At 41.8% G+C, this 24,150-nt stretch overlaps 1 protein-coding gene across 1 annotated transcript in view; it reads right to left on the bottom strand.

The window, feature by feature from the left end:
• FBXO33 (F-box protein 33) overlaps positions 1-23,675 on the bottom strand; it is a 43,483-nt gene extending 19,808 nt beyond the window's left edge. Inside the window, exon 1 of the mRNA XM_053594312.1 lies at positions 22,734-23,675. Coding sequence (XP_053450287.1) covers positions 22,734-23,338 — 605 coding nt within the window. The 5' untranslated portion in view covers positions 23,339-23,675. The remainder of the gene's footprint in view (positions 1-22,733) is intronic.
• Positions 23,676-24,150: the final 475 nt, after the last annotated feature.

Raw genomic sequence — 24,150 nt, 5'->3', positions numbered from 1 at the left:
TCTCTAAGTTGCTGTCTTTTTTTGTTTGTTTGTTTTGAGACAGAGTCACACTCTGTTGCTCTGGGTAGAGTGCCCTGGTGTTATAACAACTCACAGCAACCTCAGACTCTTGAGTTTAAGCAATCCTCTTGCCTCAGCCTCCTCAGTAGCTGGGACTGCAGGCACCCAGCATAGTGCCTGGCTAATTTTTCTGTTTTTAGTAGAGACAGGGTCTCACTCTTGCTCAGGCTGGTTTCAAACCTCTGGATCAAGCAATCCTCCTGCCTTGACCTCCCAGAATGCTAGGATTATAGGCTCCTCATTGAATTTCTGACTGAATGATTTAGTCATTGTTGAGAAAGGAGTACTGACATCTATTAGTACTATACTGTTGTCCCTTCCCCTTTGTTATGTTAATATTTGCTTTATCTTTTTAGGTGTTTTGATAGTGGATGCATATATATTTCTAATTGTTATATCTTCATGATGAATTGACTTTTTTTTTCTTTCAGTTTTTGGCTGGGGTTGGGTTTGAACCCGCCACTTCTGGTATATGCAGCTGGTGTGCTACTCCTGTGAGCCACAGGCACCACAGAATTGACTTTTTAACATTCTGTAATAATCTTTATCTCCTGTCAGTTTTTGACTTAATTTCTATTTTCTCAGATATAAGTATAGCCATCCCTTCTCTTTTGATTACCATTTTCATGAAATATCTTTTCTTATTGCCTCTCTTTCAGTCTGTGTCCTTAAAGCTAAAGTGAGTCTCTTGTAGGCAACATATAATTGGGTCTTCTTTTTTTTTTTGAGGGAGAGTCTTACTAAGTCACCCTTGGTAGAATGCCTTGGCATCACACCTCACAAAAACCTCAAACTCTTAGGCTTAAACAATTCTCTTGCCTCAGCTTCCTAAGTAGCTGGGACTACAGGCGCCCACCACAATCTTGGCTATTTTTTGGTTGTAGTTGTCATTGTTGTTTGGCAGGCCTGGGCTGGATGTGAACCCGCCAACTCCGGTGTATGTGGCTGGCGCCCTAGTTGCTGAGCTACAGGCGCTGAGTCAAAATTCAGTCTTCTTTCTTAACCTGTTCAGCTACTCTGTGCCTTCTAACAAGGGAATTTAATCCATTTGCACTTGAAATAATTATTGATAGATTAAAAACTCAATCTTTGATTTTTTTCTTCTCTTGCTGTCTCTTTCTGATTTGATGCTTTTTTTTTAAATAGTACTATGATACTTGATTTAACTTCTTTATCTTTCAGTTATCTATTATGGGCATATCTCCTGAGTAGTGAACTCAAAATATCAGAAGTTGGGCTCCAGATCACCACAATAAAGCAAATATTGAAATAAAGTAAGTCACATGATTTTTTTATTTGTGCATATAAAAGTTATGCTTACACTAATAATGTAGTTTATTAAGTGTGCAATGGTATATGCCAGTAGTGCATAAGTGTGCAACAAAAGCAATATACATACCTCACACCTAATTAAAAAAATACTTTATTGCTAAAAAATACTAATGATCACTTGAGCCTTCAGTGAGCTGCAATCATTTGGCTGGTGGAGGGTCTTGCTTTGGTGTTAATGGCTGCGGAGTGATTAGGGTGGTACTTATTGAAGGTTGGGATGGCTGTGGTCATCTCTTAAGATAAGAATGAAGTTTGGTCATACTGAATCTTTTGTAAAGTATGTATTTCTCTGTAGAATGCCATACTGTCTGACAGCATTTTATGCACAGCAGAACTTCTTGTAATATTAGAATCAATCTTCTCATACCATGCTGCTGCTTTATCAAGTACGTTTACGGAATATTCTAATCCTTTGTTATATTTTCAACAACATTTTTATGACATCTTCACCAGTAGATTTCATCTTAAGAAAACAATTTCTTTGCTCATCTGTAAAAAGCAACTCCTCATTCATTCAAATTTTATCATGAGATTGTAGCGGTTCAGTCACATCTTTAGGTTTCACTTCTAATTCTAGTTCTCTTGTTATTTCCACCGTATCAATACTCCGTATCAATACTGACTTCTTCCAATGAAGCCTGTTACTGTTGATATTTCAACCTCCTCCCATGAGTTACAAATGTTCCTAATGGTTATTCCATTTACAATGAAAATCTATTAGTGTAGATACCTTCATCAGTTATCTTAGGTAGACTTTCTGGATAATTTGATGCTGCTTCTGTATCAGCACCTGATGCTTTACCTTACCCTTTTTGGGTATGGAGATAGCTTCTTTCCTTAAAACTCATGAACTAACTCCAGCTAGTTCAAACTTTTCTTTTTTTTTTTTTTATTGTTGGGGATTCATTGAGGGTACAATAAGCTAGGTTACACTGATTGCAATTGTTAGGTAAAGTCCCTCTTGCAATCATGTCTTGACCCCATAAAGTGTGACACACACCAAGGCCCCATCCCCCTCCCTCTGTCCCTCTTTCTGCCCCCTCCATAATCTTAATTGTCATTAATTGTCCTCATATCAAAATTGAGTACATAGGATTCATGCTTCTCCATTGTTGTGATGCTTTACTAAGAATAATGTCTTCCACTTCCATCCAGGTATTAATACGAAGGATGTAAAGTCTCCATTTTTTTTAATGGCTGAATAGTATTCCATGGTATACATATACCACAGCTTGTTAATCCATTCCTGGGTTGGTGGGCATTTAGGCTGTTTCCACATTTTGGCGATTATAAATTGAGCTGCAATAAACAGTCTAGTACAGTGTCCTTATGGTAAAAGGATTTTTTTCCTTCTGGGTAGATGCCCAGTAATGGGATTGCAGGATCAAATGGGAGGTCTAGCTTGAGTGCTTTGAGGTTTCTCCATACTTCCTTCCAGAAAGGTTGTACTAGTTTGCAGTCCCACCAGCAGTGTAAAAGTGTTCCCTTCTCTCCACATCCACGCCAGCATCTGCAGTTTTGAGATTTTGTGATGTGGGCCATTCTCACTGGGGTTAGATGATATCTCAGGGTGGTTTTGATTTGCATTTCTCTAATATATAGAGATGAACATTTTTTTCATGTGTTTGTTAGCCATTCATCTGTCATCTTTAGAGAAAGTTCTATTCATGTCTCTTGCCCATTGATATATGGGATTGTTGGCTTTTTTCATGTGGATTAATTTGAGTTCTCTATAGATCCTAGTTATGAAGCTTTTGTCTGACTGAAAATATGCAAATATCCTTTCCCATTGTGTAGGTTGTCTCTTTGCTTTGGTTATTGTCTCCTTAGCTGTACAGAAGCTTTTCAGTTTAATGAAGTCCCATTTGTTTATTTTTGTTGTTGTTGCAATTGCCATGGCAGTCTTCTTCATGAAGTCTTTCCCCAGGCCAATATCTTCCAGTGTTTTTCCTATGCTTTCTTGGAGGATTTTTATTCTTTCATGCCTTAAATTTAAGTCCTTTATCCATCTTGAATTAATTTTTGTGAGTGGGGAGAGGTGTGGGTCCAGTTTCAGTCTTTTACATGTAGACATCCAGTTCTCCCAACACCATTTATTGAATAGGGAGTCTTTCCCCCAAGGTATGTTCTTGTTTGGTTTATCGAAGATTAGGTGGTTGTAAGATGTTAGTTTCATTTCTTGGTTTTCAATTCGATTCCAAGTGTCTGTGTCTGTTTTTGTGCCAGTACCATGCTGTCTTGAGCACTATGGCTTTGTAGTTCAGACTAAAATCTCGTATGCTGATGCCCCCAGCTTTATTTTTATTACTAAGAACTGCCTTAGCTATACAGGGTTGTTTCCGGTTCCATACAAAACGCAGAATCATTTTCTCCAAATCTTAAAAGTACGAGCAAAAAAAGGGATGAAAGAAAGGAGGACTGAGTGATAAGAAAAAAAAAAGAAAAATAGAGAAAGGAGAGGGGGTGGGTAAAAGGAATATTGACAAAAAGAAGAGAGGCACAGAAAGAGGGAGACACAGCAATATAGGTGTTCAGTAGGGTACTTTGACACAACCTTAAAAAAACCCCACCTTTTGGGGGTGCCCAGTTGGGTGGTTCCCTTGAGGTCAGCAGCTCTTTGCTAACCTGATCAGACACAGTACCCCACCTCCACCAAGTAGAGAGGAAAGACAAAAATGCTTTAAATCAAACCAAAACAAGCAAACAGAAAACTTTTCGGGATAAAATTGGGTGAAAACCCAAATAATAGCTGTAGAAACACCAGCAAAAATGAAGTTCTAGTTATTGAAAAAGGCAGCAATGGGAAATTATAATTAAACTAGAAAAATTGAGAAAGAAAAAGGATCTGTATGGAAAAGGTTGAAATCAAAAAACAAAACATCAACAACATCAAAATAAACAAACAAAAAAAACCAAACCAAAGAAAAAAAAAACAACCAAAAACAAAGCAGTATGTATATGTTATTGAATATTGTCTGGGCAACACGTGGTCTTCTGGGGTATGAGATGTTAATCACAGTTCTGATATGACTGGAGGCTGCTGATTTCTCAAACCCCAGTAGGTAGACACCCTAAATCTCTCTTCAGCCCACTTAAAAGGTACTTTGAACTTGTACCTTGTGACTTGCTGAGCAGAAGCTTTCCCAGGAAAGTGCTTGTCGCTGGAATCACTGCTGAAGTGGCTATCCACTTACCCAGTGTGCCAAAACTGGTCTCTCTCTGCTCCTGAGGGTTAGGGCTGCAAGGCGGCTCAGACCTCACCCTTAGCCTAAGTTTGGTTGCTGGGTTACCAGCACCCACCCAATTCTAGCTCTGGGACCCTGAGGGCGGAGCTTGCCGGGGCAGATCGCTCACAATGGCTCCCTGTGACCCACAGCCAAACACTATTAGCTCCGTCTGGCTCAGCGGCTTAGACTGTGGGGCCCTAGACAACGGCCAAAGTTCTCTGCACTCCTGCTCAGGCTCTCCCCAAGGCAGTTCAACTGAGTGCCAAGTCCAAAGACACCAAAACAGATCACAGGTAAGGCCTTTCCGGTTTGCAATCTCGCTGCTACTGAACTTACAGTTGCGGGCGGGTTTAGACGGATTGAACACACGCGACCACTTGCCGTTTTTCCACTGTTTTAGTCCTCCTCTTGGGGTCCAGAAGTCTCTTGCTGACTCCCTGTATCCTCACAGGGGTGATGATAGGCAGATCCCACCAGCCAGAGATGCCTGGAGTCCTATCTCCCCAGACTCATGGTGCCCAGATGCAAGGAAGCTGTTGCTCGGTCGCCATCTTGCTCTGCCTCCTAGTTCAAACTTTTCTTCTGTATCTTCCTCATCTCTTTCAGTTTCATAAAATAGAAAAGGTGCCTCCCATACTCTCTACTCCTTTCTCTTCTTCCCCACTGTGAGGGAGTCACAGGCATTTCTCTTGGCTCTGAGCCAGCTCATTTGGGGGAAGGGCAGATGTAGGCAAAGTGAATTTAATCTTACCTATAACAGTGGGATGGTATGTGTACACCAATGTGCCCAGCTTAGATATACTTTCGAGAATAGAAAGATTGTGAGATTAACCATTTCATCCTTTCTTCTTGTAGAAGAAGAAACTGAAGTGACTTATGTAAGTCTGCCGCACTAGTTAAGGCACAGCCCAGAAGAGAACCCAGGTTCTTATTTCACTTAATTCATGCTGTTTCCTATAATTAAAGCATGTGCTTGATTATAATGCTTTTATTGAAAGTCACAGGAAAAACTACAGGTGGCATTATTTTAGAGCAGTGTACTATGGACAATTGTGAATAAAGTTTTAGGTACTTATTTTTCAATTAAAAATGAAGATTTACTAAGTGATATGGAAACTCATTAAAACATAGAAAAATAGCAAAAAAAATGGTAACTCAAGGACAACTTTGAAACATACCATGTTGAAATTAGATTACAGACCATATGGTAAAGCCAAGAGAATTGCATATATCTTCCAGGTGGCTCATTATTGTTTCAGATGGTAAAGAGGAGACTGAAAAGAAAATCTAGGCAACAACACTGGAATGGAACCTACTGAATCTTAGTAATAAAAGGATGCTCCATTTTGAGACCAGGAGACTATATACCAGTAATAAGGGAATTGTGCCACAAAATTCCTTTCATTAAAGGTAAAATCTGTAATCTGAGTTTTATTTATGTAGTTCATTCATTTATTTATTGCTGAACAGCAAGTGAACTAAATGAGGGTTCTTTCCAACAGAATGTTCACAATGAACACTCACTCAAAAATCACATAACAAAAATATAGGGAAAATATTACAATTGGTTAGAAAGTATTTCCTTCACTTTAGTTCTTCAAATTAAAATGTAGGTTGATTCCGATGGTAATATTATAGGATACAATCTATTTACTAGTCCCTCTGTAAATCCTAAGATGTGTTGTGAAACAGCACATTTAACAGTGCTTGATGGGGGGGCAGCGCCTGTGGCTCAGTGAGTAGGGCGCTGGCCCCATATGCAGAGGGTGGCGGTTCAAACCCAGCCCTGGCCAAACTGCAACAAAAAAATAGCCGGGCGCTGTGGCGGGTGCCTGTAGTCCCAGCTGCTCGGGAGGCTGAGGCAAGAGAATCGTGTAAGCCCAAGAGTTAGAGGTTGCTGTGAGCCGTGTGACGCCATGGCACTCTACCTGAGGGTGGTACAGTGAGACTCTGTCTCTACAAAAAAAACCCAAAAAACAAAAAAACAGTGCTTGATGATTTTTTTTTTTTTTTTTTCTGAGGTAAGAGTCTCACTCTGTTGCCCTAGGCTAGAGTGCCATGGCATCAGCCTTGCTCACAGCAACCTCAAACTCCTGGGTTCAAGCAATCCTCCTAATTTAGCCTGTGAAGTAGCTGGGACTACAGGCACCCATCATGATGACTCCAGACTAATTTTTCTTTTTTTAGTAGAGACAAGGTCTTGCTCTTGTTCAGGCTGGTCTCAAACTCCTAAGCTCAAGTGATCCACCTGCTGTGGCCTTCCAGAGTATTAGGATTACAGACGTGAGCCAGTGTGCCCCTAACAGTGCTTGATAATCTTTGTAAATGAAGCATACAAGAGGCCATACTATCAACAAAAGAGAATGAATTTCTTCAAACTTCTTCAATTTTGTCCTTCCTCAACTATATGAAAAGTCAGGATGACTTTAAAGAGGGAATTTGAAAAAGAATGTCATCAGTCACATATCTGGACTAAATAAATCACATCATTAAGCACTTACAAGTTAGAAACTCAGGCAATAGATTGTTCTCCTGCTCTTTGCTTATTTAATTACTAAAATATGCTGGGTGAGGTGGCTTAAGCCTGCAATCCTAGTACTCTGAGGTGGAAAGATAGCTTGATCGAGCCCAGGAGTTGAAGACCATCTTGAGCACCATCGTGAGACTCTGTCTCTACAAACAAAACAAAACAAAACAAAAAATTACTAAAATACGTATGTTGTATTCACTAATGTGAAAAGTTTCGGTGTAAATTCCAAATATCCATGTCCTTATTAGATTCCTTTGTTGGAAATCAAGGTTATAATAACAGTTTTTAATAATCAGGTAATATCAAGGCATTATTGACAACTTTTTTTTTGAAAGAGACTTTCCTCTTACACGGAGACTTTATCTCTTACATGTTTACATGGATGGAGCTGGAACATATTCTTCTTAGCAAAGTATCTTAAGAATGGAAGAAAATATATCGAATGTATTCAGCCCTACTATGAAACTAATTTATAGTTTTCTTATGAAAGCTATAACCCAATTATAGCCCAAGAAGAAGAGGAAAGGGGAGAAGGAGGGGAGGGGAGGGGGAGGATGGGTGGAGAGAGGATAATTGGTGGGACCACACCTACGGTGTATCTTACAAGGGTACATGTGAAGTTTACTAGGTGTAGAGTATGAATGTCTTAACACAATAAGTAGGAAAATGCCGTGAAGGCTATGTTAACCAGTGTGATGAAAATATTACAAATTGTGGGTGGAATCAGCACATTGTACCCCATGATTGCTTTAATGTACACAGCTATGATTTAATTAAAAAAAAAAAAAAGAAAAAAAGACAACTTTGTTTTTGGAGACAAGAGTTTCACTATGTCACCCTCAGTAGAGTAGAGGGCCGTAGTGTCACAGCTCACAGCAACCTCCAACTCTTGGGCTTAAGTGATTCTCTTGCCTCAGCCTCTCAAGTAGCAGGACTACAGGTACCTGCCACAACGCCCCGCCAATTTTTTTTGTTGTTGTTATCATTGTTGTTAAGTATGCCTGGGTCGCTTCCTGGTGCATGTGGCCGGCGCCCTAACCACTGAGCCCACTGACAAGTTAATGGCAAGTGGCATTGTGTTTAAGTATGTCTGTAATTTTCAGGGATTCATACAGAGGGTGCCCAAAAATGTATGCACATTTTAAAAAGGAAAACTATATTAAAATTGTTAATATTCAAGTCTTGATTAAGCACTTTTTGTAACTGTAGAAATCAAAGGTGACTTGAGTATTACATTTTTTTCCTTTCTTAAAATGTGTGTACCTTTTTTGAACACCCTCTGTACTTTAGTGTATAGGGTAAAATGACACTGTTATCTGGGATTTGCTTTGGTGACAGGTACACTGAAAGCCCTGACTTAAGCATGATACAATTCATCCAGGCAACAAAAAACACTTGTACCTCACAAATTTTTAGAAATATAAAAAAAAAAAAAAAAAAAGAAAAAATGTGGAAAAATCTTTGAATTACTGAATCTGGGTAATGGATATAAGGAGGGTTCATGTGTCTATTTTTTGTGTTTCAAAAATTTCAAAAAGGAAAATCAGAAAGCAAGGTATTTTTTCTCTAATTGTGTAACCCTGAAAAGTTCACTTACCTACTGTTTCAGTCTCATTATCTATAAAACAGGAATAATAAAGGCGCCTATTGCAGTGAAAAGTGGAATAATGCTGTTTCTCTGAAAAAGCTAGTTTAGGAATTTATCTACTCAGCCCTTTGCAGCAGTGACAGTATGAATGGGCCTTTTTCAGTTCCACGACCCTGGCACTGACTACTGTGGTGAGTGTGAGAACTCTTAATAGTATAGTGGTATGAAGAGTGTATGGCTTGAGAAAGATTAAGTAACATTAAAGACTCTTGCCTCAGGTGACTATCCTTTGTTCTTTGCCTTGAACCAAAATTGTGCTTTCGCAACATGGCAAGACCCATATCTATAAAAAATAAAAAAATTAGCCAGAAGTGGTGGCATGCACCTGTAGTCACTGCTACTTGGGAGGCTGAGGATGGAGGATAACCTAAGCCCAGGAGTTTGAGGCTGCACTGAGGTATAATCCAGCCATTGTTCTCCAGCCTGGGTGACAGAACAAGACTCTGTCTCAAAAAGAAAAAAAAAAGAAAATGCTTCAGACATTTCTAGAAGTGTGATTCTTTTTTGAAGTTACTAGTAACATCTGAATAACAAACCAGTTACAAGATAGCCCAACTCTGTGTCCTATTTCCTCCCTTTTCTTTGCTCACTTGAGAAAAAAAGAGTATACATGATAAATATTTGGATAGGAAGACATATTTACCTGGGCCTAATGTTTCAGGTGATCAGACCAGTGATTTGGGTACAAAGGGAGGGAAAAATCTTCAGGCAGAGTACCATTTGCTTCTTTCTTTACCAAGTCCTACCACTTTGAATCCATAGCTCATATAATGGTTAAAGCTAGGCCAATTCCAAGGAGTAATGAGTTTAGAAAAATGAGGGAGGAAAAAGAAAATTTCAATTGACTACCGTAAGGAAGACCAAGAAGTTTCTGGGGCAATGCAGTAGACTGACCCAAATTTATGTACAGTCTGTATCAATAGGGCGCTGCTGTACCAGAGCTTGGTGATAAAGAGAGTTTAACACCAAAGGTAAGTCATATTTTCAGGAAATAAACTGTATCCAAACCATAGGTATTTTTTTAAAGACAGTATAAGTTAACATACACACGTTCAAAAAGAGAAAGAACCAAGAAGGAAAAATATTTTTAGATATATTGAGGGAACAGTAATTAAAAGGGCATTGTAATGTGAGCAGAACAATTATATCTGTTTTTTTTTTTTTTTTTTTGTGGAGACAGAGTCTCACTTTATGGCCCTCGGTAGAGTGCCGTGGCCTCACACAGCTCACAGCAACCTCCAACTCCTGGGCTCAAGCGATTCTCTTGCCTCAGCCTCCCGAGTAGCTGGGACTATAGGCGCCTGCCATATATCTGATTTTTTTAATACTTATATTCCGCTTCAGGCAAACCTCCAGATAAAAATAAATTCTGAATCAGATGGATCAGACTAACTCCTGACTTCCGCTGTTCCTGCCCTGGTCCAAGCTGTGGCCACTATCATCTCTAGCCTGGATTACTATCTCCCAACCCTGCTCATTGCTTTTACACTTGCTCTACTACAAGCTATTCTCTACTCAGCAGCCAGGCTAATCCTTTTAAACAGGGGTCCTCAAACTGCAGCCCATGGGCCACATGAGGTGGTGTGATTGTATTTGTTCCCGTTTTGTTTTTTTTACTTCAAAATAAGGTATGTGCAGTGTGCATAGGAATTTGTTCATAGTTTTTTTTTTTAAACTATAGTCCGGCCCTCCAACCATCTGAGGGACAGTGAATTGGCCTCCTGTTTAAAAAGTTTGAGGACGCTGAAAGATCATGTTATTTCCCAGCTCAAAACCCTTTGGTGGCACCTCATATCAGAGTAAAAGTCAAAGTCCCTGTAAGAAACTAATGAGGGTGTACAGATTTCCACATCACCTCCAACATATCAGTCATATTCCTAGTGCAAAGCCACTCTGTTTACTTCTACTTCTGTCTGGAATCACTTCTCCCAGAGAGATACATAGCTTGCTCTCTTTCCTTCAAATACTACTTCAGGTAAGACAGGTTAACTTTATTTTAGATAGCAACACTCCTTCTTACTTTCACCACTCCCATCTCCCTTCACTGCTTTATTTTTTTCTTCATAGAATTTATTACCAACTGATATGTAATATAATGATATATTTATTTTATTGGTTTGTTTTTGACTTTTTCCATGAGAATAAGATTTGTGATGGCAGGAATTTTTGATTACTGCTATAGCCCCAGTTGCTATAACAGGGTCTAGCATTCAATAAATATTTGTTGAATAGTATATTTTCCTTAGTTCATGACAAAAACTAGCTATACCTTACATACCAAAAACTTAGGCTGCAGACCAGTTTTCAGTTACATTATACACTAGGAATCTCTCTAAAATAAAGTATTTGCTCATAAAAGTTAAATTCCTTTTGCAAAACTTGTTATTTGCACTTATCTTTTTGATCATAGTTATTGAAAAACATATTAACTTAAAGCATATTAAAATTCCACTGAAGACAGATCTTTTATTTTTAGCATAAAAATTTCCCCATGAATTCTTCAAACAGCACAATTTTTGATAATCTTATAAAAACCTACAAATATAGACTCAACAGGTTGGTCAATCCTTTGAAAATCATATTAACCACCGAATGAGCCTAAGAAAATATTCCTCAAAGTCTAACTGTAGAATGCTGAAAACTCTTAATCTTTTTCTTGGATTCTTACTGGACTGTTTAGCACAAGGAAGATCCAAATCTTCTGAGATCTTGAGCATGATTGCTTTGTTCTCTCTTCTATGCTTCAGAATTGGGGAAGTTCAAAGTAGTAACTTTGGTATGTCTCTTTTTATTCCAGAGTATCCAAAATTATTTCATTGATAAGTAGGACCAGTGGAAAAATGCAAAGTGAAGCCACTTTAAAGCTAAAGCTAATACAGCTAATCTAATTAGCTATGGAAACAGGAAATACAAAAAAGCTTGGTGCTTTAGAAAGATACTCTTAATTAAACCAGTGCGGTGGCTCATGCCTGTAATCTTAGCACACAGGGAGGCCAAGGTGCATGGACTGGTTGAGCTCAGGAGTTCAAGACCAGTGTGAGCAAAAGTGAGACCCTGTTGCTACAAAAAACTAAAAAACTAGCCAGGCATTGTGGTGGCCATCTGTAGTTCTAGCTACTTGGGAGGCTAAGGCAAGAGGATCACTTGAGCCTGAGTTTGAGGTTGCTGTGAGCTGTGACTCCACAGCATTCTAACCTAGGGCAACAGAGTAAGACTCCACCTCAAAAATAAATAAATAAATAAATAAATAAATGCTTTTTCCCAATGCCATAAAGGGCATCATAAAATACAACTTTTTCCTTTTCTAAATTGATAAAAGCTAAAGTAATCCATATGATTGTATGGCATTCTCTCGGGCCAGTTCTATTCTTAGCTCATGTTCAATATCAAATATTTGTATCTACATAACACCCTTTAATGACATTATTTCCCCTTCTTACAAATGCTAATAGACAGCCACAGTCACATCAAAGGAACAAAAACAAATACTTTGGAAATGTGTTGTCAAGTAGAACTTTCCTTTTTGTTTTTCTTTTTTTTGAGACGAGTCTTACAATGTTGGCCTCGGTAGAGTGCTGTGGTTGTCACAGCTCACAGCAACCTCAAACTCTTGGGCTTAAGTGATTCTCTTGCTTCAGCTTCCCAAGTAGCTGGGACTACAAGCACCTGCCACAACACCCGGCTATTTTTCTGTTGCAGATGTTATTGTTGCTTAGCTGGCCTGGGCTGGGTTCGAACAGCCAACCTTGGTGCATGCGGCTGGTGCTGAAACCACTGCGCAATGGGCACTGAGCCAAGTAGAACTTCTCTTTTATTTATTTATTTATTTATTTATTTATTTATTTTTTTAAATCATAGCTGTGTACATTAGTATGATCATGGGGCACCATACACTTGGTTCATAGATCATTTGACACATTTTCATCACACTAGTTAACATAGCTTTCATAGCATTTTAACAAATATGAAGTGACCATTTTTGTCCTTCCTTACTTTTGTTGGTTTAAAGCCTATTGTATCTGCAAATAAAATTGCAACTCCTGCTTTTTTCTGGTTACCATTTGCCTGAAATATGGATGACCATCCTTTCACTCTGAGTCTGTATTTGTCTTTTGGTTAAGATGTGACTCTTGTGACTCTTGTATGCAACAAATGTCTGGCCTGAGTTTTTGTATCCAGTCAGCTAACCTATGTCTCTTTAGAGGGCAGTTTAAGCCATTCACATTAATGGAGAGTATTGATAAGTTTGGTGAAATTTGGGGTATTGAGTTTTTCGAAAGTCCAGTGGGCATTTTTAATCCTTTTGCCATTGTGGAAGTTGGAGTTTGATCAGAAGTTTCTGAGTGAGTTTACTTTTGTAGTAGAGGATTGGGTTGGTTATTATGGAGGATAGGTCTGAGAAAATCCTGAAGAGCTGGTTTGGTTATGGCAAATTTCTTTAGCATATGTATGTCATTAAAGTATTTAATTTCTCTGTCATAAATGAAACTCAGTTTAGCTGGGTACAAGATCCGGGGTTGAAATTTATTTAGCTTGAGGAGATTAAACGCTGATGACCACCCTCTTCTGGCTTGAAAAGTTTCAGCAGAGAGATCTGCAGTCATTCTAATGTTCTTCCCTTTGAAGGTAATAGATTTCTTTCGCCTGGCCGCTTTGAGAATTTTCTCCTTCATATTAACTTTAGTGAAGTTAATTATGATATGCCTGGGGGATGTCTTATTGGGGTTGAGTCGTGCTGGGGTTCTGAAGCTATCTGCTATCTGAATTTCAGAATCTCTAGGCATGTCTGGAAAATTCTCTTTCATAATTTCATGCAGAAGGGCCTCTGCGCCCAGTGAGGCCACTTCATCTGTTTCAGGAATTCCTATGAGTCGGATATTTGTCTCCTTTGAGTTATCCCAGAGCTCTCTGAGTGAGTGATCCATTTTTGTTCTCTCCATTTCTCTTCCTGTTTGAGAGTTTGGGAGCGTTCAAAGGCTTTATCTTCGATGTCGGAGATCCTTTCTTCTGCTTGGTCCATTCTGTTGCTAAGGGATTCTACTGTATTTTTCATATCTTTGAAGGCTACAAATTCTTGTTTCAGTGTGTCTAAGTCTTTCGTGGTTTTGTCTTTAAATTCGTTAAATTCTTGAGACAGCTTTTGAATTTCTCCACGAATTCCTAATTCCATTTTGTTAATCTTGTTTGCCATCCAAATTCTGAATTCAATTTCTGACATCTCAGCCAGTTGTTTGTGAATGGGATCTTCAATTACATCTGCCGTATCTTTCCTTGGGGGGTTGATCTATTCTGGTTATTCATGTTACCAGAGTTTTTCCGCTGATTCCGCCCCATGATTGTTTTACTCCCTTTGATTTTCCTCTGGTGTTTTGTTGAGGACCCATACAGTGCTGTGGCCTGAGAAACTGGGGCCCTGTTTGGTGTAGAGGGGCTAAGTGGTTCTGTCTTGTTTTCAGCTGGTTTCTATGTGACCCTAGTGAAACAGTTACTCTGGGTTGAAGTCTCAGCTGTGGAGACATACCAGCAATTAAGTCACCCCACCCACCACAGGGAACAAATGGAAAAGGAAAATCAAACCTTCCTACAACCACACACCCAGGGCACCACCTGGATAGTCCCCAGGTGAGTGACTCAGTTCAAAAGGTCCAAGTCAATTGTCTCAGTCAGCAGCTGCCTCAGGTGGGAGAGTTCAAGAGGTCCCTGGGAACTAGATCACAGGGGTCTAGTGACTGCTCTAAAATGGCTTGCTCCAGTGCTGCGTGGAGTCAGGAAGAGCAACCAGTAAATAGATCAGTCTGGGAAGATTGATGCCTCCTTCCCCACCTTGCAGCTCTGTTACACCCAGTCACTGCTAGCCCCACAGGGCTGTGACCCAGTCAGTTGTCTGCAGTAAGCAGATACTCCAGGGGTTTGCACCTGACTAAGTCACAGGGTAGTCTGTGTCTGCTCGACTAGGCCGCTATTCTCTGTCTTTATCCAGCAGGGGGTGGTGTGGCCTGTCAACCTCGGGCACTTGATGGAGGCTGGAGGTATTCACTCAGTTCCAGCCCCACCCTTAGTTTATGTTACTGGGTGAAGGGAACAACCCTGTGGGAGTTTGTTTCTGACTCTGCCAGATTCCTCTGCAGAGGAGAGGCTGATTTGAGTTCCCAGAACCTGTGCCTCAGGACCTGTCTTTAGTCCTGCAGGTTTGTATTCACAGCACAATCAGTTGTTGGCTGCAGCCTCTTGGCCTCCTTTGTTTATAGGCTGGTGATCCCCTAAGGGCCAGGTGCGTCTTAGGCTCAGTAGAGCGGTCCTCTGGATCAGCCCCACCCTGGGAGTTTCCCGGCTCTGCGGGTGTGTTTTCTAGTCCCCGTGTTCCGCCCAGGTAGGTACCGTCTCAGGAAAACCCTTTACTCACTGGGCCTGTGTTTCAGTCCCAGGTCTGTTCCATGGTGGTTGTCATCTGAGAAGATACTCGGCCTCATCTGGTTGCCCAGGAAGACAGGAGGAGAGGCTATGGGATATCTGGGGGTGGGCCTTGTTATTGCTAAAGATGGCGGTTGCTCTGCACCTTGGGGCACCACCGCTCCGGTGTAATTCCCTCTCAGCCGACCATCGTCTTCTTGCTCCTTTGCTACAGAGTCAGCACTGGCCAGCTGCAGTCCAGGTCCTGTCTACACCTCTCGAGAGTTCACCCAAGAATCTGGACTCCTGGGGGGGCAGGTCTCCAGATCATGGAGTGAGAGTGGAGGGGAATGTTAGGAGCTCAGAGTTGCAGGTCATAACACCAAGCTCATTGAGACCAAATGAACAAATAAACAGATACAAAGGTTACCAGGCACATGGGCTCGTAGATACAGAGACAGACGGAAACACATAGACATACAGGCAACAGCCATGACAACAGCAATATAAGAACAACTGCAATAAAAATAGTGATAATCGTAAAATAATTGAAAAAAAGGAAAAAAAAAGAGAGAAAAACGTGGTGTTAGAAGGAACGTTAAATGAGAAGAACTAAAATGATAAGACATAGAAATAAAAAATATATCTATATAAAAAGTAATAATAAAAAATTATCGAAATCTCCTCTAAGAAAATGGTGAGGAAAAAGAGACAAAAATAAAAACAAAAAAAACTCACGAAAACCACAAAAAAACAAAACAAAAGGCACCAACTACAAAAATATTCTTGTGGTAGAAATATACCTATAAATATCTGTCTGCTGTAGGGATCAACTTTCGTAGGAATATATTCATACTGCAATATACTTTCTGGACACCAGGTGGTGCTGTGAGTGGTTCTGAGACTTACACCTGATTTATAGTTTATACCGTTACTATGGTAACCACCTTCCATGGCCGATCGCCATTTTGGAGTTTCCGTAAAAGTTTGTCGCCTAAGAATTGTGCAACCTCGGCTGTTCTTTTCCAGACAGCACTTGCGACCGACCTTCGCACTCAGTGCAGGTGTCCACGCTTCCTAAATCCCTCCACTCTGTTCCCAGGTTCCCCCGCAAACTGGCGACTGCAATCGGCCATAAGGGGAGTGGTGCTGAGTTTGTGCAGTCATTGGTGGGCTCGCGGCTCTATCTCCTGTAGCTGGTTCCCACGGGTCTGAGGCTTTAGTAGCTTCGAGGCTCCAGAAGCCAAAGCCGGGTCCTAGGCTTCAAGCCGGTTCCCGTGGCTGGAGCGCTCGGGGGACTTATTTTGAGTTTTATGGTTCAGAGTTTCCCTTTTGGATGGAAGCCCACCAGTTCGCCGCGCAGCCTGAATTGCCAGCCCCCTCCAAAAACTGGGGGAAAGGTGCCCGCCCTTTTGGGTAGTTCAAAATGTCTGTTTCCCGGGCAGGATCCCTTCCCTTCAATTGTCCAACAGTTTACCCAGCTCCCGGTGGTTTTGAGTGGCTCTCCTTTCGGATGTCTCCCTCAGTTCAGGATTAATTATTTGTCAATTGGATTTTGTCAGCATTTACAAGCTGCTGACCTCCGTAGGGGAGGGGCCCGCTGGCCGGCATGGCTGAGCAGGGAAGAATCTCTACAACAGAGTCTGTGATTTTAAATTACCCCTCATATATAGCAAACCGCCAATTCGCTGGGCATCTCCAGCTGTCTGTCCACTCCAATAATCCACACACAGGGAAGGTCCAGACCGCCTTTCCTCTCACCTGGTGGCTTGGGAGAGGTGGGCTACACGTCCGTCCTGTCCGCCATCATGCTCTGCCTCTAGAACTTTTCTGCTATGGATGGAAATGTTCTACGACATACAGCATAGTAGCCATTAGCCATATACACATATCGGGCATCAAGAAGTGACTACTGGGACTAATGGTATCTTTAATTTAAAATTTAAATTAATTTAAATTTAAATAGCTATATGTGACTAGTGGCTGCCGTATTGGGCAGCACAACATTAAGGTCACGAAATAAGTCACCGGCCTACAATAGTATTCATTATAAGCTTTATTAGGCTCTATTTATTAACTAGAAGGTATTTCCCAGAATTCACAAGTTTCATTTAAGAATTATCATCCCTGGGCAGTGCCTGTGGCTCAAAGGAGTTGGGCGCTGGCCCCATATGCCAGAGGTGGTGGGTTCAAACTCAGCCCTGGCCAAAAACTGCAAAAAAAAAAAAAAAATTATCACCCCCAAATCTTAAAGTTACACACAAAAGGTATATTAGAATAAAATGAACACTTAACATTATTATTTAACTTTTTAAATGCAGTGTATCACTCTGTTCTTCAGGCTAGTGCACAGTAGCTTGATTATAGCTCATTGTTACCTTGAAGTCTTGGGCTCAAGCAATCGCCTGCCATGGCCTTCTTAGTAGTTAGGACTGTAGATACATGCCAACATGGCTGGCTCATACTTTATTTTTTTAGAAACAGGGTCTTTCTCTGTTGCCCAGGTTTGTCTTGACCTCCCAGCCTCAAGTGATCCTCCTGCCTTAGCCTCTCAAAGTGCTAGGATTACAAGTGTAGGTCACTATACCTGGCCTTTAATACGCTATTAAAAGATAATTTCTTGTAAGGACAAAAAAATTGAGTGATACAGAGAAATGATGAAAAATATTTAGTTTTTCCTTTTCTCTCACTACTCACTTTCAATTGGCAAGTACTCACGGATCGACTTCCAAAATATACTCCAAATCCATCCACTTTCTTTAGTTGACACTATAATCTACGCTACTCTCACTTCTTGCCTAAATTAAATTTTTAGGCAAGAAGCTTTCTAACTGATCTTTCTGCTTCCACTTTTCCTCCTTTTAATTAATTCACTTGTTAAATATTCAGAGTGACTGTCTTGAAAAATGCAAATTAGAGCCCATTACTCTTATCCTGAACCATGTCAATGACTTCTACTCTTAGAATATTGTCTAAATTTTATTTCACTAAGCCCACATCACCCCATTCCTTCCTCTCTCTGAGAGCTCATCATGACGCCACTCTCACCCTCACACTTGCCATGGCCCTGTCATACTCTTTCCTATTGCTCCAAAAACATCAAAATTTTGTCTGGTTTAAGTCCTTGGTGTTTACTGTTTCTTGTGCTTGAAATGATACTTGCTCAGATCTTCACAAGGGCAACTCTTGTCATTCACACTGTGGCTCAAATGTCCGTCTTGAAGTTTTCCCTGACATTCTATGTGATGTTGCTACCTAGTCTCTATTTACAAAGCCCTCTTTAATTATCAAATTTTGTTTTATTTTCACAATCCGAAATAATCTTTCTTTCTTTAGTTTACTCGTGTCTGTCTTTCACCTCTAGAATGCTGACTCCATGAGAACAGGGAGCATGTCTTCACTGCTTGACATATAATAAGCTCTCAATATTTGGAAAGAAAAATAAAAATACTAGGTTTTCTGTAACTATCATCTTAGATCCTAAATAAAGTGGTCAAGTTTGGTGAACTAAGCCTGCATCAAAACGGAAATAATTTAATCACTTTGCTCAAAAGCCACTCAACACTTTCGCTTAACATAGTCACAAAAAACATTTTACTTATTTTTTTTTTTTAGTTTTATAGTACATCTTCTATCAGTTCTCTATAATCATAAGAATGTACTAAAGAGCCCTAATGGACTAAAGATCCCTAAAACCACACATAGCAGTCCTTCTCAGAGATTTAGTTTCTTTGGCTTCCCAGCTCAATGACCTTGAAGGTAAAGGGCCTGGTGAGAATGCATAATGTCAACTCTTTTCTCTATAGGCAACTACTATCTCTTGGGCAGTGGAGAATAGTCAAAGTTCTAACGTATTTTAAGATTTTACTATGTAAATGGGCTTAAGTAAATACAGCAGAACCTCTGTAGTTACCAACCTCCCTACACTGACCTCCCTTCTTAAGTTGACCTAATTTTCATAGACTAGACAAGCACCACATGTACATATTGGTACAGGAGGCCTAGTTCCTTATCCTGACTGCCTCCAAACGTTGACCAGTCTGTTATAGTCCCTTAGGTTCTATGCTACATGTAACAGCATTTCACATTTGAGAGCTTACTTTAACTACTGGCCTTTTAAAGTACTTGTTTTTTATTTTTTTGTAGAGACAAGAGTCTCACTTTACTGCCCTGGGTAGAGTGCCATGATGTCACAGGACTCACAGCAACCTCCAGCTCTTGGGCTTCCGCGATTCTCCTGCCTCAGCCTCCTGAGTAGCTGGGACTACAGGCACCCGCCATCCTGGCTATTTTTCGGCTGCAGTTCAGCTGGGGCCGGGTTTGAACCCGCCACCCTCAGTATATAGAGCCGGCACCCTACTCACTGAGCCACAGGCGCCGCCCTAAAGTACTTGTTTTTAAAAAAGTACTGACCCCCATTTGGTATTTCATCCAAAGAAAAGCTTATGTAAAATAAAAATCCAGAAAAACATGAACCAGATGATGACAATGTGCTTATGGCTACTGTTTAAGAGTAAGTATTTTTAGTAAACTGAATCTATTGCTTTATATTATAAATCTTACTGACCATGAACTCTAATTTTTCTGGAGTCAGAAACAGCATTTTAATAGGCAGTACTCAGTTGGACAACCAGATTGAGTGTGAAAAATGAATTTCTAGATTTGTTGCTCTGCACTTACAGGTACAATAAATTTTAGAACTACTGCAGTGAAAATCCACCCTATTCAACTTATAATACAGTTGGATGAGTCAAGAAGGCAGGTAACCTAGCACTATGTAGAGAAAGGATTTCTGAAACCTGAAGGATTGTGTTTTACCCTCTAAGAGGTACTTCTGCACCTTCTTGACCTTCATTAGTTGTTCCTAACACCTAAGATATCAGTATGGCAGCTACAATCACTCTGAGAATACACGTGCCGTACTTGAGGATTAAGCCAAATGAAATGCCAATTATCCTCTCTGAAGATCAGTACCTTTGAAAAGTTCCCATAATTCAAGGTTATACTTTTAGTTCTTATCCTCAGGGACATGAAAATAACTAGAACAAAACATAACAACAGTCTGAACTGTATGAATTGTATCAAGGAATTCAGCACAAAGCTTAGAAGCAGAAACTTTTATGATCTGGTATTATTTATATCTTCCTTTTATACTTATAGAAAGGCAGAAATCAATTATAAAGCAAACCACTATAAATTTAACTTGAAAATGTAATTAACAATTTCAAATGTTCATTTTTCTCACTAGCTATTAATTTTATGATTTGAAAAACAAAACAAAAAGAACACTAAATGAAGTTCTTATATACTATGTTTTGGGTCATCACTGAACCTGAAATCTATCATTTAAGTGATTACAGGAAGATGTAATTGGCTTTACCAGAATTACTGAACAACTTGGTTTAAAACACTTTCAAATTGGTTAAAATTTAAAGGAAACGTGTCCTATTTATATTAACATTCAATTAATACTTTTAATATTATCAGAGTATCTCAAGACATTTTCAGAAATAAAGGTGAGATTAACTTATTTCCAAACATATTTAAAAAAAACCCTTTGAAATATCATCAGTACACATAACACATGAATTAGACTAATTTCAGACATACACAATGAATATAATACCAAAACAGCACAACATGCAGCAACATGCCTATAGCAGATGACAAGCAAACCCTAAAATGAAGGACAGTCTGCTGTATTTGTATAGAAATGACAGCTGATCCGGGAGAGCAAGCATAGGTGGCCTCAATAGACAGGCAGATTGGGATGCTAATAAAAGTAGTAGGGGTGAGGAAGACAAGGAGAGAATTAAAACTGTAATGGGAAGATGTGATGTATAGTATAGTTCTGGTCTGCCTACATAATGTTATCCTTCCCATCCTCCCTCCCTCTTCATCCCCACCCTGCTCATTATCTCCCTCCAACCAACCAGTTATTAAAATACCTGAAAAGAACTAGAACTGCTCAAGCTTACTGTTACTTGAACCAAATGCACACATTTTTGGATGGTTGCGCAGAAGGGTCATCTGATCTCAGAACAGAAAAACCTAATTGGTACTCATCCACTAAATTCACCCTCAATCTTAGTCTTATTAGTGTTTCTTGACTTTGAATCTTTTCATCTACTAGGTCAGTTTGTCCTCCAGCATTCATTCAACTCTGAGAGTATCCAACCTGATTAAGACTGATTTTTAGCAACAGCCTTTCTTGCCAGATAAAATCTGTCTTGGTGTGTAAAGCTGGGGAAATACACAGGTCACTGGAATAATGGAGCCATGCTCCAGATACAACTTGGAGCTAAACACCTACCTCTTGATCTTTTGCCTCAGCCACAGATTAAGGATATACATACATCCTAGCATTAAACCAGGAACTTCTCTCAACCTTGTTCAACGTAATGCTGGCAGCTTACTTATTGCATAAGGAAGGATACTACTCTTGGATAAAAGCAATGCTGTATGACAATGTGCAAATCACTTGACCCTATTAAGCATCAGCTTCCCTTCTATATAAACAAAGATAATAATCACTGTCCCATCTGACTCACAGGGTCACTGAGAGCCTCAAAGATAGTGAATGTGAAAAGTACTTGAAGAACTGCTAAACTATCATTACTAATCAAGGTGCTTCTTTTGTGAACTTTTGAACTTTCTTCTAACTGAAGAATTTTGTTGTAAGGCTTGTTAGACTATCCAAACACAGAACGAAATTAATAGGTTATTGGGAGAGGGCAATGAAGAAATAAAGGAAAACGATGGCCAGAATACTGGATCAGAACACAGGAAGTTAGTTCCACAATGGCAGTAAAGTCCTGATGCAAAACCACAATAGTTACATGCTTACCTTTTGCTGACACTGGTCAACTCCCTCACTAACCTTCCCCTCCACACCTGTACTGTTACTTTCAGGTGAAGCAGTGGAGGCGAACAGAGTCTATACTATGGGCCAGGCACTTTCAAACCGGAACATCAACTTCTTCCCCAATCCCTTCAACAAAGACTCTGCCACTCTTTGGGCCTGCCCTAGTTAATCAAAACTATTCCCAGCAAGAAAATGACTGTTTTTTTTTTTTTTTTTTTTTTAAGAGTCTTCTGAGAGCGTTAACTATGCTTTCCCCCCAACGAATTACCTATTTCTAGTCGACAGGTTCGGAGTCAGAAAACCTGGGTTACATTTGTTCTGTTTCTCCCAAAACTCACCCATAGGCCTCACCCTCCAAGCCTCAACATTCATCCACAAAATGAGGAATGACGGCACCTGTCAGCAACATTGCACCGGAGAGGATGAATGAGACTGTGCCCGGGAGGCGCCCGGCGCAGTGTCTGATAAGCATGGAGTTCACGGCTGTTCATACTTTATTATAATGTTGAGCCCTGCTATGCCCTCCCACCCGAGGAAATCGCCCACTTAGAACTGACACCTCCAGTCAGAGGAAAGGCTGAAGCGGGTCGGGTGCCCCCGCACAGAATCTACCAGGTTCGGGGTTCGGGTAGGTGGCGACCCCGCATCACGGGGCGAGGGCGGAGCCCAAGGCGAGCCTACCTGTTGTTCCGGATGCTGACCAGCACGCACAGAACCAGCTCCAAGTAGGTGCGCAGCACTTCCAGCCAACGGGTTGAGGGTTGCAAGGCCTCGACTTCTTCCCCGCCAGTCCCGGTGTCCGCGCCACCTCCGTCACCGGGGCCGCTGCCGCTGAGATAGTTCTCGGCGGAGAACTCAACGCGCAGCTCCCGCACGAACCAGCCGCACTTACGCATGAGGAATTCGAGCCGAGGCTGCTCCGCGGGAGAGACGCTGAGGCAGATGCGAAGTTGGGGCCAGAGGACCGGGTAGAAGAGACACTCGCGCCAGTGTGAGCAGGAGGCCGAGGCCCGCAGCCGGTCGGGCGCAGGCAGGAAGGAGAAGATGTGCACGATCAGCTCGCTGGGCAGCGACGCGGCGCCCGCCGCCTGCCCGCACAGAGCCATCCGGCCCCGCCGCCGGCTGCCGGCTCCCCGCCGCCCCCGCAGTCCCCGGAGCAGCCCCCGCAGCCGTCGCAGCTGCTGCAGCCGCAGCCGCTGCCGCCGCCACCGCGCCACTCGGGCGGCCCCGGCTCGGGTTCGGGCTCCCAGCGGTCGGGGCTGCGGCACTGACAAGAACAACAACATCAATGACAAGGAAGGAGGGGGCGGAACCGTCGTGGGTCTCGGCGGAACCAAGTGGAGCACAACTTGTGAAGAGGGGGAAAGGCCTCTGCGGGGGCGGCCTGCGGATTGCCGCCCTCTGTCCTCTTGAACTCTACTCACGTGCGGCGGAGGGTCACACACTCAGTCACTTCAAAACCCTCGCTTGTGTTGTTGAGGTGCCCGGAAGCGGCAGGGCATCTTGTAAAGAAACAGTAGCCTCCCCACGCGTGTTGGAGGAGGCAGAGAAGTGGTAGGAGCGGAGTTTGACGTCGCAGGTGGTGGGAGGAGCCTGGCGCGGACCGGCGCGACTTCCGGAAGAGGGGAGCGCCTGGTAGCCGGTAGGAAAGGGAGACGCGGCACGTGATCCCTGACGCACGCGGGCCGTCGAGGGGGCGGGGCGCGGATGGAACTGGCACGCGGCGCCCCGTGACGCCATTGGGCTTCAGAGGCCGCGTTGCGGGGTAGGTCTGTGAGTCCGGTAAATTAGAAGCCCGGGCGGTGACGGTGGCGGAAGTATGGCTTAGCGCGAGAGGTCGTGACGCTTCTTTGTAAAACGTTTCTGGGCTGAGGACTTTGAGGCAGAGTGCAGTTTTTTTCAACTGCCCCGCCTCCCCAGAGTATTATTAAGAATTCCTGGGATTGCCCCGCTCGGGAAAGGGAGCGGGCGGACCCGCGGGCTGACCCTGGCGGGCCCTGTGGGGAGAAGCGGGTCAGGGGCCAGCGGGGACCCCTCCCGGTAGTCGGACCGAGCCAGTGGACTTCGGCGCCCGTCCCGAGTGTGCGGAAAGAGTGAG

The sequence above is a fragment of the Nycticebus coucang genome, chromosome 6, assembly GCF_027406575.1.
Source record: "Nycticebus coucang isolate mNycCou1 chromosome 6, mNycCou1.pri, whole genome shotgun sequence".
NCBI lineage: Eukaryota > Metazoa > Chordata > Mammalia > Primates > Lorisidae > Nycticebus > Nycticebus coucang.
This window is presented reverse-complemented; position numbering and strand designations above follow the sequence as displayed.